Below are 13138 nucleotides of genomic sequence, written 5' to 3' on the forward strand. Positions count from 1 at the left end.
CTCCTCCACCCCCTCGCAGGGGCCCGCCTGGAGAACGAGTGGAACCCAACCCAGAGACAAGAGCTGAGGGGGAGGACCACCAGGCTCCCCTCCCTGCCCCTGGGCACATGCCCAGCCACAGCCTCCTCTGCTTCTGTACGGTACTGGGTAGATAGGCTGGGAACCCCTCCTTTTTGCCCCAGCTGTCTTGAGTTGGTTTTTGTCACTTACACCCAAAAAGGTCCTCACCGCCACATTACCACACCACTGAGCTTGTGCATGGGCAGGCAGTGTCCCAGGGAAGCCCTCTGGCCTAGCACATGAGCCCAGGACTGGCTCTTCCACAGAGATGGTGGGGACCCTGCACTCCATTTTGTTCCACCCTCATGCCCTCCTTGCAAGGAGCCCATTCCTTGAGCACCTTAGGGTCAAGGGTAGGTTTGGGGTCACTTCTAGACCATGATAGATAGCCCCACTCAAGTTCCCGGCTACCACACTGTCCATGTTACCCTCAGAGGCACTCGCTGCCGCCCACTTCCTCCCAGTGTGACTCCAGTCACCTGTCATCCTGCCAACATCGTCGCCCCCCCCCAACTGTTGTCACTGTCCTCACCTGGCAAACCCCAGCCACGCACAGTCCTGCCCATCCGTCTCCTCGAGGCCTGCAGCGCCAGCTGGTGCAGAGTAGCCACAGTGACACCGTGGCCCCAGCTGTGGATGCACTCTCCCCACTGCCCAGCCTGCTGGCATCTGGTCAGCTCGGTTCTCTCTGCAGTCTCCTCTGACCCCCTTCCCGTGTCTCAGAGATGACCCCACTGCCCTCCTTCACAGAGAAAACAGACTTGCATCCCCCCAAGTCTGCCCCCCTCAGCCCCGCCTCCCCCTCCACAGCGACCACAGAGGCTCTGCCCCTCCTGCCCCCTCCCCACCTCTGGCTGTTTGCTAGGTACCCCCACCCTCAATCTTACCCTCTCTATGGACCCTCGCCATCGGGATTACACTCAGTCTCTCCCACCTTAAAACACTCAAGAGAAACCTCCTTAGATGCTGTCTGCCCAGCCAATTGCCACCCTCGCTTTTCCTGCTCCACGGTGATTTCTCTCTAAAGCATTGCTCCAGGGGAACCTCTGGTCTGCTTCTTGTGTGTCTCCATGGGTGAGCGGTGCTCTGGGTGCCCCCACAGCGGCGGCTCCTCCACCGAGGATCAGTGCGGGAAGCCCGTGGATTTCCCCCCGGGGGGCACGCGGACACTTACAGACCACAAGTGCCACGAGCTGTGCTGTGCAGGGGCTGTGGGATCACAGGGGGTCTCTGATCCAGTCAAGAGGGATAGGGGCGAAATAAGCTCCTAGGCTGAGGCCTGAGGCCAGAGGACACCCTGCCCGTGGACTGTCGGGGAAATGAGACCCTAGGCCTGTGGTGGCAGCCAGTGTTCTGAGAGAAAGAATGCAGTGGCCGACGGCCTAAGAGACTGCGAATATTTATCTATTTCTTCTTTATTGGTGGGGTGAGTGATACGGTCACATGTGTTTTGGAAAGACGGTACTGGGAGCACTGTGGAAGGCAGATTGAGGGAGGACGGGGGTGCTGGTGGGAGAAGAAGCAGCTGCAGAACCGGGCCCACCCCTGGGGTCCCTTGCCTGCCCCTCTTCCCACGCCAGGTTCTGTCCTCTCTCTTCACTCTCTGTGGGTGATGTTCGCCACACTCCTCACCTCTCAGAGCCTTGCCAGCTCCGAAACTCCCCAGACTGTGTTCCAGGGCTGCTTTCTCTTCAGCCCGAGGCCCAGGACGCTGGAGGCCAGCAAGACATTCCTGCCAGGATGTCCCCCAGGTAGCTAACCCCTCCCCCCACTCTCCCTGCATCAGCAAACAGATGGGTGGGCTGACCCTCCTCATCTGCCCCCCCACTCTGCTCTGTTTCTCTGACCCATCCGCTCTGTCCCCACTGCACCCTTCCTGCCAGCCCTTCAGCACCCACCTCCCTGCTGAATTCCACTTTTCTAACATAGATGTGATCACATCACCCACCCTCCTTCCGGTAAAAATAAATAAACAAATAAAAACGGGAATACCTGCTGATGCTTCCCTACCGCTCTTTAACATGGCAGGTGGTCACCACTTGTTGATTTATTCATGCAGCTAATGTTTGTTGAGCTCCCATGGCGTGTGCAGAAGGAGGGACGGAGAGTGACCGGGTCACTCATGATGACCCGATAGAGGGAGCAAGACTGGGGCAGGGAAGACAGAAGAGGAAATACAAATGGGTGCAGAGATGCTCAGATGATCAGAAATGTCTGAGCATGTGATGGAATAATTGTCCCCTCTCAGAGGGACAAAGGGATGAAGAACCCTGGCACCAAGTCCATTATCGGTGGACAGTGCATCAGCTTTGTGGAGAGCAGTTTGGCTCCATCCGTCAACACAAACACGGGCTCACCTTCCGCCAGAATTCCCATGTCTGCGGAAGTATCATATAGAGACACATCCATGAGCTCATGAAGAAGGGTTCTTGCTCTCGGAAAGCTTGGAAATCACCTAATTGCTTCCCAGTAAAGGATCAATTAAGCCACAGAACACCTACATTTTGGTGTAGGATCAACCATAAGAAAGAATGGCAGTCTCTATGTTTACATATATTTTTACCTATATATGCATATGTGTCTGTATATAGTGCACACACACAGGATGCAACCCCCCCTCAACAAAATGCACACAAGAGAAAGTCAAGAACGGGGCACCCATCCGGACCTGGGAGAGGAATCCACCGGATGGCAGTGAGAGGTTCTCACTTTTTACTCATTTAAATTTCTGACAAAAACCAGTTAATACTTCAGTAATAGTGGGGGGTGGGGAGTGGGGAGGGTAGAGTTTTTAGTAATAGAGCTGCTAGGACCTCTTGAGGAGGGGTCTCAAAATCGCCTCTGGCCAGGCCCCTGCCACTCATTGGCGCGGACATTTGGGAGGCGAGGCCCAGGGACCTAGAGGTGGCGGGCGGGACCCAGCCCCTCCGATCGCACTCCGCAGCACCCAGCTCTTTATCCCTCCAGGCTCCGGGCCAGTGTCCCCCACCAGAAGGTGGCGGAGGTGAGGCTGGCCTGCCGGGGTCTCTGGCCAGTCACCCGCGCTCCCTACGGCCGCCGCCCTCTCTCGGGCGGCGGGCGGAGTTGGGGTCCGGGCGGGAGCACCCCGCCCCGCCCCGCCGGCGCGTCCGGCTCCGCCTCCCTGGAAGACTATTTAGCCCCGAGGTGCTGAGGCTCCGGCCCCAGCAGGGCTCCGACCGCCAGCTGACCGAGGAGGTTCACGCGCCACCGGCAGGAGACTCGCCCGCCCGCTTCGTGTCGCTTTGTGTTGGAGAGCCTCGCCGACCCACCGGCGCCAGCCCGCGCGCCCCGAGGTGCGGACGGAAGCGGTGGCTCAGCCTAGGGCCGCCCCCAACACCTGCCCGGCTCACTGCCCCCTCCGGCCCCGCCCTCATGGCCCGGCTCTTGACGGTCACCCTCGGTTGCATCAGCTTCCTCTACCTGCAGCTCCCAGGCGCGCTGTCCCTCGGCCTGGCCCGGAGCCGGCCGCCCGCGCGACCCAGGTGAGCAGGTCTCAGACCACCCTGGCTGCCGGGGCAGGAAACCGGAGTGCTGGGGGAGGCCTCCCTCCGACCACTCCCCCTCCCCAGGCCCTCTAGCCCCTGGTTGGGGAAACCCCCCACCTGCTGCTGGGGCTCACCCCCTAGATCAAGGGCCAGCCCCAGGCCTTAAGCAACCCCTGAGCAGGGCAAGAGGCCCCTCTTTCTCTGCCTCTCCTCCTAAGGCATGCCCACTCCTCCACTGGCAAGCAGACCCCTCAAAAGGAAAGGTCAGCTGTGGGAGGCGAGGCTGGAGGGGCCCTCAGGCCTGCCCCCCTTCCCCCACCCCAAGGGAGGGGCTGAGAGGGAGTCACCTGAGTCCTGAGCTTAGTGGCCCACAGAGGCCAGGGCTGCCCCTTGCCCAGGGAGGGGCAGGTAAATGGGCTACTGAGGTGGCTGAGGGCCAGGCCCTGAGCCCTGAGCTCAGTGGGCTTCCCCTGCCAGTGACCCCAGGCCTGTGTGGAAGGGAAAGCGGGTGGGTTCATGGGTCCCTGAAAGGCTGGCCCACCGGGCTTACTTCCTCCATCTGCCTCTGCAGGGAGCCCCCAGCCCGGACTCCTTCCAGTGGCTTGCAGTCCCGGCACCCTGCAGCCCGGTCTGTGGTCTGGAAGCTGCACCAGGCCCTCCAGCCCCAGAGGAGTGCCAGCCTGGCCCCTGCTATGGGTCAGCCTCTCCGGAACGGCCCCCGCCGACACTTGGGTCCCCGCAGGCCCCGAGCCCAGCTCCTGCGTGTCGGCTGTGTGCTGGGCACCTGCCAGGTGCAGAACCTCAGCCACCGCCTATGGCAGCTTGTCGGCTCAGCCGGCCCACACGACTCAGCCCCTGTGGACCCCAGCAGCCCTCACAGCTACGGCTGAGGCGCGGCGGGCCGTACCCCTGCCTGTCCCAGCTGGGATGCTGCGCCCTAATCCCGGAGCTGCAGCTGAGCCCCCAGCCCAGAACCAGCCCCGTAGCTGCTGCAAAGAGCGGTCGCTGGAACAGCGGTGCAGGCCCCTGAGGACACCCCCGCCCCACCCTACCCCCACCAGGTTCTGCAGCAGCCAACCTCGAACAACCGCGGACACAGAAGCCAGTGCACGTGTGTGGACCCAGCAGAGCCTGAACACCCAGGGGCTCTGCCCCTGGGGAGTGTAACACTTGGAGGTGGTTGGCAGCATTAGAGGAGAGGGTCTGCCCAGGCACGTAGGGCAGATGCCAGGGACCTGAACACCCTGGGCCACCTCTGGGCAAGCAGGAGAGAGGGGCCCGGAGTGGGCCCAGCATGGCCTCTTCCCTGCTGGTCCTGACATGGTAGGATTAAGGCTGGACTGCCCTCTTCCAGCTGGGCCCAAGGTCGCAATGGAGACTCCCTGCCTGGGTGCCCCGAGGGCAGCTGGGGAAAGGGTGTAGGGCTTCCAGGGCAGAGCAGGGCAGAACACCCTTCCCACTCCCTAGGGCAGGGTGGGAGTGGGGAGGGGCAAATCTCCCAGCGCAAATGTCTCAGTTAAGGCGGAAGCACCACCACCTCAAGGTGGGTAGGGATGGCCGAACAAGGGTTGGGGCTCCGCGGGCCACAGGGACTCCCTGAGCCCCATCCTGCCCGGCGTGGGGACAACAGGAGGCTGGAGCAGGCTTGCCAGGAGCCTGGGGGAGGGGACTGGCCTCAAATAGGAACAAGTCCACAGCCAGAGGGCGGAGTTCTCGGTGTGTGTCTGCCCCCCCCACCTGGGATGGGGGGAGGGGGAGGGGCTTTAAGTGCTGTGACACCAGAGCCTTTTGCCAGTCCTGTAGTACTGGCACCCTATGCCTCATGGGGTCAGAAATGCGGTTTCCGTTATTTAACAAATGTTCATACAGCACTTAATTTGTCGACGTTTGCCCTGTCACCCTCTCAGCCACCCTGTGAAGAGAGCACGCCTTTATCCCAGCTCTGCAGCCAGAGATCAAGGAGGTGCCTGCGGTCCCTGCAGCCCATACCCTGGGTCGCTGGCAGGCCTGCCCCTCAGGCCCCCGGGGGCCCCCTAAGGGCGGGAGGCTCCTGGAAGCGCCATCTGGCCTCCCACCCTTGTGCTTGCTCTTCCAGCTCAGGGCCTACCTTCCCTCCACCAGGCCCCGTGGGAATAGTTCAGGCTGGTCCCTGCCCCGCTGGGGAGATGAACTGAGGACGGCAGGGGCCCCAGGGGAGGAGCTGAGAGCGCCCAGGCCCTGAGCCCAGGGGAGGCGTGGATGTTGGGGGGAGGCTGGAACAGGTGTGTGCGTGGGGGCTGGACGGGCGGCAGGCTGGGCCTCAGAGCCGGGAGCCTGTGGTCACCGAGGGGTGTCGGTAGAGCAGGCAGGGAGGGGCGGCTATGGCACAGGGCCAGGGCGACTGGGGGACGAGGAAGAGGAGGGCTCCAGGAGGGCCGAGTCAGGGAGAGTCAGGAGCTCAGCTCGGCCAAGACCCTCCCTGGCTCCGGCCCTGGGGCAAAGTCCCTTGCGGTCTGGTTCTCCACGCAGGGTGCCCCCCCTGCCAGAACACCACCCCACACTGCACCCTCCTTGTGGCAACACAGAATGCCAGGAGGCCCCCAGGATGGCACCACCTGGTGCCCTTGCCTGAGCCTTGGGCTGTTTTTCCTTATGGTCACCTGCCATGGTCACAGCATCGCACTGTCGTCCACATGGCCCCTGAGCTCCAGACCGTGTCCCGGCTGCCTATCTGGCACCACGCTTGGAGGCCTGGTGGTAGCCCCCCAGCTCCCCCAGCTCCCCCACCCGCTGCCCTCCCCCTGCTGCTGCCCCTCTCTCTCCTCATCCGGATCCACTGGCCGGCCCTTTGTCCCTTCTCTTAGTCCAAGCCACCACCTGCTTTGGGGTGATGGCTCCAGTCCCCGTCCCACCTCCCCAGTCCCCTCTCCATCCTTGCAGCAAATATTTTCTGAGCACTTGCGGAAACAGCGAATAAACCCCACCCCCCCACCCCCAGGGACTGAGATTCCAGTGGGAGGAGGCAGAGGAAACCAACCTCAAAAGTACAGCGCGTGAGGGATGCACATGCACGTGGGAAGCTGGAGGCGCTGTGGGCTCACAGGGGCCGAGAGCACTTTGCCATTTTAAGTGGGGCCCGGTTGATTCTCAGCGTGGGCAGGAGGAGCCTCGCGGAGTGCCCAGCACCCTCGCATCTCGCCCGCTGCCCTCTCCCGTCCCACTGCACCCTGACCACACTCAGTGCCCCGTCCTTCGCCAGAGCGCCGGCCTCTTTCCAATGACGGGACCGTCAGCTCCAGGCGGTGCGGTCCCTGCTGTGTCCTCCCTGCCTAACTCAGCCCACACGTGGCCAGTGCTGTGAATTCATGTCTGCGCTGACTCGAGATGGAGCCCCTCACTTCAAGAGCCTGACAAAGACCCCCTGGACCAAACGTGAGCCCAAGGCTCCAGCCTCACCCAGTATTAGCGAGAATCACGCCCTTGACAGAATCCTGGGGTTTAGCAAGAGCACCCTCACCCTTGATGTCTCCGCTGGCAATTTTCCCTCCTGACCCCTGCCCACCCACCCCACCCCAGCCCCCCGCCCTGCCTGGTGGCTGTAAATCCCCAGCTGACTGTGCTGGGGATTTACTCTGTGTTCCGAGTGGAGCCCGACCTCTCCCCTCTAGGGAAACGTGAATAAAAGTCTTCTATCCCATTTTAACAAGTGTCAAAATGACTTTCTGAAATAAGCCCGGGCCCGCCCCAAATCCCAGGTGCCTGGGGATGATAGGGTGTTGGGAGGGGCGTACCGCCTGGGGCATGGAGGTGTTTAAAGCTTGGGAAGCAGGAGTGGGAGTCTGGCTACAGAGCAGCCTCGACCTCCCAGGCAGGTCAGTTGCTCCAGGGACGCTGAGGTTGGCTGGCGGTGGGGGGGGGGCCGGGCCGCTGGGGCTGCTCCTGTGCTGACACATTAACTCTCAGAGGCCAGGAGGAGGGTGGATGGTCACTCATTACCGAGGGCCAAGGCCAAGGGGCTGGGTGGTGTCCGGTCACTTATGTAACCTGTGGGCATATATACGGGCACCCGGGCCTGCGGCGCTCTGCCCCCTCGCAGGATGAAGGTGGCTGTGGTGAGCACCCCGGGCCCCGCACAGCCTGCTCCCTCGGGGAAGGGGCAGCAACACCATGCCCTCTCCCAGCGGGTTTCTGCCGGCCCACTCATCTGGGTCAAAGGTCTCCGTCCTTCCTGTCGTGGTCTAGCTGGGGCAAGGGTCGTCGGCCCAACCCCTGGGCTCCCTGCGGACCCAGGTCTCGAGAAGGAGATGCCGGGTAGGGGTGCTTCCAGAGCCGTGCATCACCGGGGAAGCAGGCATCCTCGGCGTCCACCCTGCAGATAAGGACACCGGGAGCCTGGAGTATCCACCACGCCTGTGCTGGGAGGGGCTGTGCCCTGGGGCGCCCACTGCATCGCGGCTGCTCCACTTCTGACAGTCTCGTGCCCCCCTGGGGATGTCCTCACTTCCTCATGGAGCTGGCACTGTGGTGAAATGGGTTCACTCCCCCACCCAACCAGGACCCGGACCCTTCCCTGGTCTACCGGCCTGATATGGAGCCAGAGGCGGCCAAAGACAAGGGCAGCTTCCGAAACTACACGGTGAGCACCTGCGGCCGCCCCCCACTCCGCCCCTGCCTCTCCCGCCCCTGGGAAGGGCAGCACCTGTCCCCTTGCACAGTTCCAGAGGCCACCCTGGGGATACCCCGTTCACATCTTGTGGGGCCAGGCCTGGGAGAGGGAGGCAGTGGCCCCCTGGGTGTGAAGGGCAGGGGTTGGCGAGCTGCCCGGCGGACCCTCTGGCTTGCAGTCCGGCCCTCTCCTGGACCGTGTCTTCACCACCTACAAGCTTATGCACACGTGGCAGACCGTGGACTTCGTCAGGAGGAAGGTAGCTGGACGACTCCTAACCCGAACCCCCCGAGGGCCGGCCCTGGGGCTACGCTGACCTCTCCCTTACTGGCCCAGCGTGCCCAGTTTGGGAGCTTCTCCTATAAGAGAATGACTGTCATGGAGGCTGTGGACATGCTGGATGGGCTGGTGGACGAGTCGGACCCCGACGTGGACTTCCCCAACTCCTTCCACGCCTTCCAGACGGCCGAGGGCATCCGGAAGGCCCATCCCGACAAGGGTGTGCTCCCCACCCGCCCCAGCTGGTGGTGGGGGAGGGTAGAGGTCTGGCCCTCTCCCAGCAGGCCCTGCCCCCCACCCCAGCCCCAAGGCTGTCCCTCTGCCCTGGCCCCTGCACCCCCTCTAGCCTGCCCTGCCTCTCTCTCTCCCCCAGACTGGTTCCACCTCGTCGGGCTCCTGCACGACCTGGGGAAGGTCCTGGCTCTGGCAGGGGAGCCCCAGGTGAGGAGAGGGGTGGAGGGGGTGGGCAGGGCGGGGCCCAGGGCAGCCTCGGCTCTGGGCTCTGGACACCCACTTGGTGGGCAGGCCAGTCAGGCCCACCCACCGCTGCCTGTCCCTCCCCAGTGGGCAGTCGTTGGAGACACCTTCCCAGTTGGCTGCCGTCCCCAAGGCTCTGTGCTTTTCTGTGACTCTACCTTCCAGGACAACCCTGACCTCCAGGATCCTCTGTACAGGTATGCCTCCCTCGCCGTTGGTCCTCCCCTCTGCGGGGTGTTCCTGAGCCCCCCTCACCCTCTGTCTCTCCCTGCAGCACAGAGCTTGGCATGTACCAGCCCCACTGTGGGCTCGAGAACGTCCTCATGTCCTGGGGCCATGACGGTGAGGCCAGTTAGAGACAGGAACAGTGGGGACCGAGGTGGGGGCCACGCCTCTGGGTGCCTGGTGGTGACACCCTCTCTCCCACAGAGTACATGTACCAGATGATGAAGTTCAACAAATTCTCCCTCCCACCGGAGGTAGGTGTGGGGGAGGAACCAAACCAAGAGCCCCACCCAGCCTGGCCCAGTCCATCCCAGTTCATCCCAGTGCAGCCCAGCCTGGCCCAGTCCAGCCCAAGCTGGAGCGTGGGGTGTGGTTCCTCCTGCCCCAGGCCTTCTACATCATCCGGTTCCACTCCTTCTACCCGTGGCACACGGGCGGCGACTACCAGCAGCTGTGCAATGAGCAGGACTTGGCCATGCTGCCCTGGGTGCAGGAGTTCAAGTACGGTCATGCCCGTGGGGGGGAGGGGGGGAGGGCACTCGGGGCTTCATGAGGCCCTGTCCCTCTGCGCTGCAGCAAGTTCGATCTCTACACCAAGAGCTCTGACCTGCCAGATGTGGACAAGCTGCGGCCCTACTACCAGGGGCTCATTGACAAGTACTGCCCCGGTGTTCTCCACTGGTGACCGGCCTGCCCACACCCGGCTGGGTGCCCTGGGGTGACAGCCACTGTCAGGCACAGTGACGACCCACCCTGGCCTTTCTAGGGGACCCCACATACCCACCTGCATTCCCTGCCCTGTTGGCCCCTCTCCCCAGTTGCAATAAAGACTTTGAAGCAGCTCGTGAGTCTGACCCTCAAACCCTCATTGAGGCCGAGGCGTGTCGTGGCAGGGCAGTCGCTTGGGGGAGCGGGGGGCAGGAGAGGCAAGTCCGCGACCTCGTGGACACGCGTGCCCGGCCATTCCTGCTGCCATTCGTCCTCCCAGCTCTGGCGTCAGAACCTGGGGTCACCCTGCCCACCTCCACATTCTGAAAACAGCCACCAAGTCCTCTGGGCTCAGTCCCCTTCAAGAAAGCAATAATACAAAATACCTGATAGCTAGAAGAACGCACTACAGGAAACATCATGATAAATGGTCAGGTTAACTGCCATGAACACGACCCACGAGAACACGCCAAGAAACCCTCCGTGGGCCCCAAGGTGCAGCCCTCACCTTGGCCGACAATCAACTTGTTTTGCTTGTGGTTTCGTCCCCCAAGTGTGCACCCCTCATGCTGCAGTTCAGCGTCCGCCTTCCCTCTACTAGCGGTTTTATTCCTTTGAAGAAAGTGGCTCATGTGTCTAGGGACTTCCTGTTGGGATTTGCTGGTTGCGTCCCCATGGTACCTATTAATATACTTTCCTCCTCTTTCTTGCTAATTGGTAAATAAATTTAGAGGCTTAGTCAGATTCAGCTTTGACTTGTTGAGGGCAGGGGTGCCCTAGAGGTGGGGGCTGTGCTTTATCAGGAAGCCCCGCTGTTTCCTGTGTTGTCAGAAGCTGCTGTGTGGCAGCTTCGGGTCTGAGAACACCCTCCACCGGATAGAGTGAGAACAGCAAGGCTCCAGTTCCATCCTCACTCACCTGGTAGAACCGGGCCGTAGAGAACAGCTCCCCTGGTGCTGTTTGGTTCCTGTTTGTGGAGGAAAGGGAGGTAAATGCTCCTGTCTCTCTCTTAATTTACCATTTTGCAAGAGCTGGTTCTCTGGCACCCTTCAAACATGATCAAGTTGTCTGTTTTTGAATAAAGAACGTGTAGATTTCAGCATATTTGCGCTTCAGTGAGTTATTCTTACTGGTGCTCAGACAGGGTTGGGGAGGGTCTTTCCTGTGGGCCCCTGGCTCCTTCTGACGATCGCAAGGGTCTCTGGGATGTCTTGCCGTCTGGTGTAACAAGACGCCCGACTGTTTGTTTCCTGTGTCTGCTGTAACAAACTACCACAAGCTTGGTGACTTAAAACAACAGAAATTTATTCTCTCAAGTTCTGGCAAGAAGCCAGAAGTCTGAGATCAACGTGTCAGCAGGGGCCCCTCCGGAGGCTCCGGGAAGATCCAGCCTCAGGTGGCGGCCAGCACGCCCTGGCTGGTGGATGCCTGTCTCTTCTCTGCCTTCACGCGGCTCCCTCTCTGTGTGTCTGTCTCCCTCTGCCGCTCTTATAAGGACACTGGTGACGGCATTTAGTGCCCAACCAGACTATCCAGGATGACCTCCTCATCTCAAGGTCCATAATTATATCTGCAAGATGCTTTTTCCAAGTAAGGTTACGCTCACAAGTTCCAGGGATCAGATGTAGACATCTTTGGGGGCCATTTTCCAGTTTACCACAGAGGCTGCCCTCGACATAGAATTGGCCCTTTCTCCAAGGAACCTTGGTTTTGCTGAGTGGGAGGTGGTATTGCAAATCCACGTGCTGGGGCTGAAGACCCAATCACTTCTTTTTTTTTTTTTTTTTTTAAGAGGGAAGGATTATTTATTTATTTATTTATTTATTTATTTATTTATTTATTTATGGCTGTGTTGGGTCTTCGTTTCGTGCGAGGGCTTTCTCTAGTTGCGGCGAGCGGGGGCCACTCTTCATCGCGGTGCGCGGGCCTCTCACTATCGCGGCCTCTCTTGTTGCGGGGCACAGGCTCCAGACGCGCAGGCTCAGTAGTTGTGGCTCACGGGCCCAGCTGCTCTGCGGCATGTGGGATCTTCCCAGACCAGGGCTCGAACCCGTGTCCCCTGCATTGGCAGGCAGATTCTCAACCACTGCACCACCAGGGAAGCCCCCCAATCACTTCTTGAATGTCCACTGGTTGTAGCCATGAAAGGTGGCGTTGCCCACTGCCCTCCCTGCCTTGCCTAGGCTGCTGCACGGTCAGACCCTCCTGTTCCGCTCAAACCCCACCCCGGCCCTCCCTGTGTACCCCAGCCCCTCTGTGCCCTGGTGTCAGGAGAGGATGGGCTCGAGTGTGTCAAGAGGCTTTGCCCAAGCTCTTCCCCACTCGCTGTGCTTCCTTCTGGAGAATTCCTGCCTGCCCTGGGCTCCCTCGCACCGTCCTTGGGCAGCCTTCCCAGCTGCGGCCCCCTCTCAGCCTTTGAGCTCAGGCAGGGCAGGTGCAGGGCGCCAAGGGGGTCCCTCCTTAGAGTTGCTTGTGGGGTGCAGGGGGCTCTGAGCCTGGACTGGATGTGGGCAACGGGGCCTCTCAGCCTTCCCGAGAGCAGGGAAGAGGCTGGGGTGGGGAAGAGAAACATGAGCCCCGGAGCTGGGGCAGGGGGATGTTTGACAGACTGCCCCTCTGGGCCCGAAGTTATCACCCTGAAACCACCCCGGGGGAGCCTCCCCAGTGCAGAGCAGGAGTGGCCACCTTTGCCCCTGCCCCTGGGTCCCCAGGCCTCTCTGTGGCCCTGCAGACCCTAACCTGGCCGTCTCCAAAAAGGCCCCAGCGTGGGGGAAGGGCAGCGGGGGCCAGGGTTCCCGTAATTCTGTCTAGCAGGGCCCCGCTGGGAGCCTCAGGGCACTGGGACAGCTGAGGAGCCCGCAGAGAGGAGGAGGGGCTTGGCTCTCCCTCCAGCCTGCTCTGCTTTCCGCCACCGACCCGCTGCCTCACTGCACCCGCCCCTCCTGCAGCTCCTGAGCCAACTCTGCCTCCCGCCGACTCCCACGGCCTGGGTCAGGCCTTCCAGCACCCTTCTAACTAGCCACGTTTCTCTGTCAAGGAGCCAGTTTCTTCTAAGAGAGTGGTAGCAAGCCACAGAGTCTTAGAGGAATGTAGAATTTGTTATCAGGCCCGTTTGGGGCTGAAAGTTGGCAACGCCTGCTGGTAATGAAAATCTGGCGGGTTCGTGGCCTGCAGGAGCGCGGCGGCTGATCGTGGCCTTTGCTGCTCTGGCCAGGCCGAGGGCACTGCGAGCGGGCAC

General features: G+C 61.4%; 2 protein-coding genes across 2 annotated transcripts; both read left to right on the top strand.

Moving 5' to 3' along the window:
* Positions 1-3088: 3088 nt before the first annotated feature.
* ADM2 (adrenomedullin 2) lies at positions 3089-7251 on the top strand. Its single transcript, XM_082350623.1, has 2 exons — positions 3089-3563; positions 4138-7251. The coding sequence occupies exons 1-2, from the start codon at positions 3454-3456 to the stop codon at positions 4454-4456; spliced, it is 429 nt and encodes a 142-aa protein (XP_082206749.1). The 5' UTR covers positions 3089-3453; the 3' UTR covers positions 4457-7251.
* Positions 7252-7586: 335 nt separating this feature from the next.
* MIOX (myo-inositol oxygenase) lies at positions 7587-10040 on the top strand. Its single transcript, XM_082350622.1, has 10 exons — positions 7587-7657; positions 8101-8181; positions 8390-8470; positions 8548-8710; positions 8864-8931; positions 9055-9164; positions 9242-9309; positions 9397-9446; positions 9581-9693; positions 9769-10040. The coding sequence occupies exons 1-10, from the start codon at positions 7643-7645 to the stop codon at positions 9875-9877; spliced, it is 858 nt and encodes a 285-aa protein (XP_082206748.1). The 5' UTR covers positions 7587-7642; the 3' UTR covers positions 9878-10040.
* The last annotated feature ends 3098 nt before the right edge of the window (positions 10041-13138 follow it).

This window comes from Balaenoptera borealis (genome assembly GCF_965194805.1).
Source record: "Balaenoptera borealis genome assembly, chromosome: 13".
NCBI lineage: Eukaryota > Metazoa > Chordata > Mammalia > Artiodactyla > Balaenopteridae > Balaenoptera > Balaenoptera borealis.

Coding starts and splice junctions, on each gene's coding strand:
- ADM2 (XM_082350623.1), top strand. CDS start 3,454: ATGGCCCGGCTCTTGACGGTCACCCTCGGTTGCATCAGCTTCCTCTAC. Junction 3,564..4,137: donor CGGCCGCCCGCGCGACCCAG/GTGAGCAGGTCT, acceptor CTGCCTCTGCAG/GGAGCCCCCAGCCCGGACTC.
- MIOX (XM_082350622.1), top strand. Junction 8,471..8,547: donor TGGACTTCGTCAGGAGGAAG/GTAGCTGGACGA, acceptor TTACTGGCCCAG/CGTGCCCAGTTTGGGAGCTT. Junction 8,711..8,863: donor GAAGGCCCATCCCGACAAGG/GTGTGCTCCCCA, acceptor TCTCTCCCCCAG/ACTGGTTCCACCTCGTCGGG.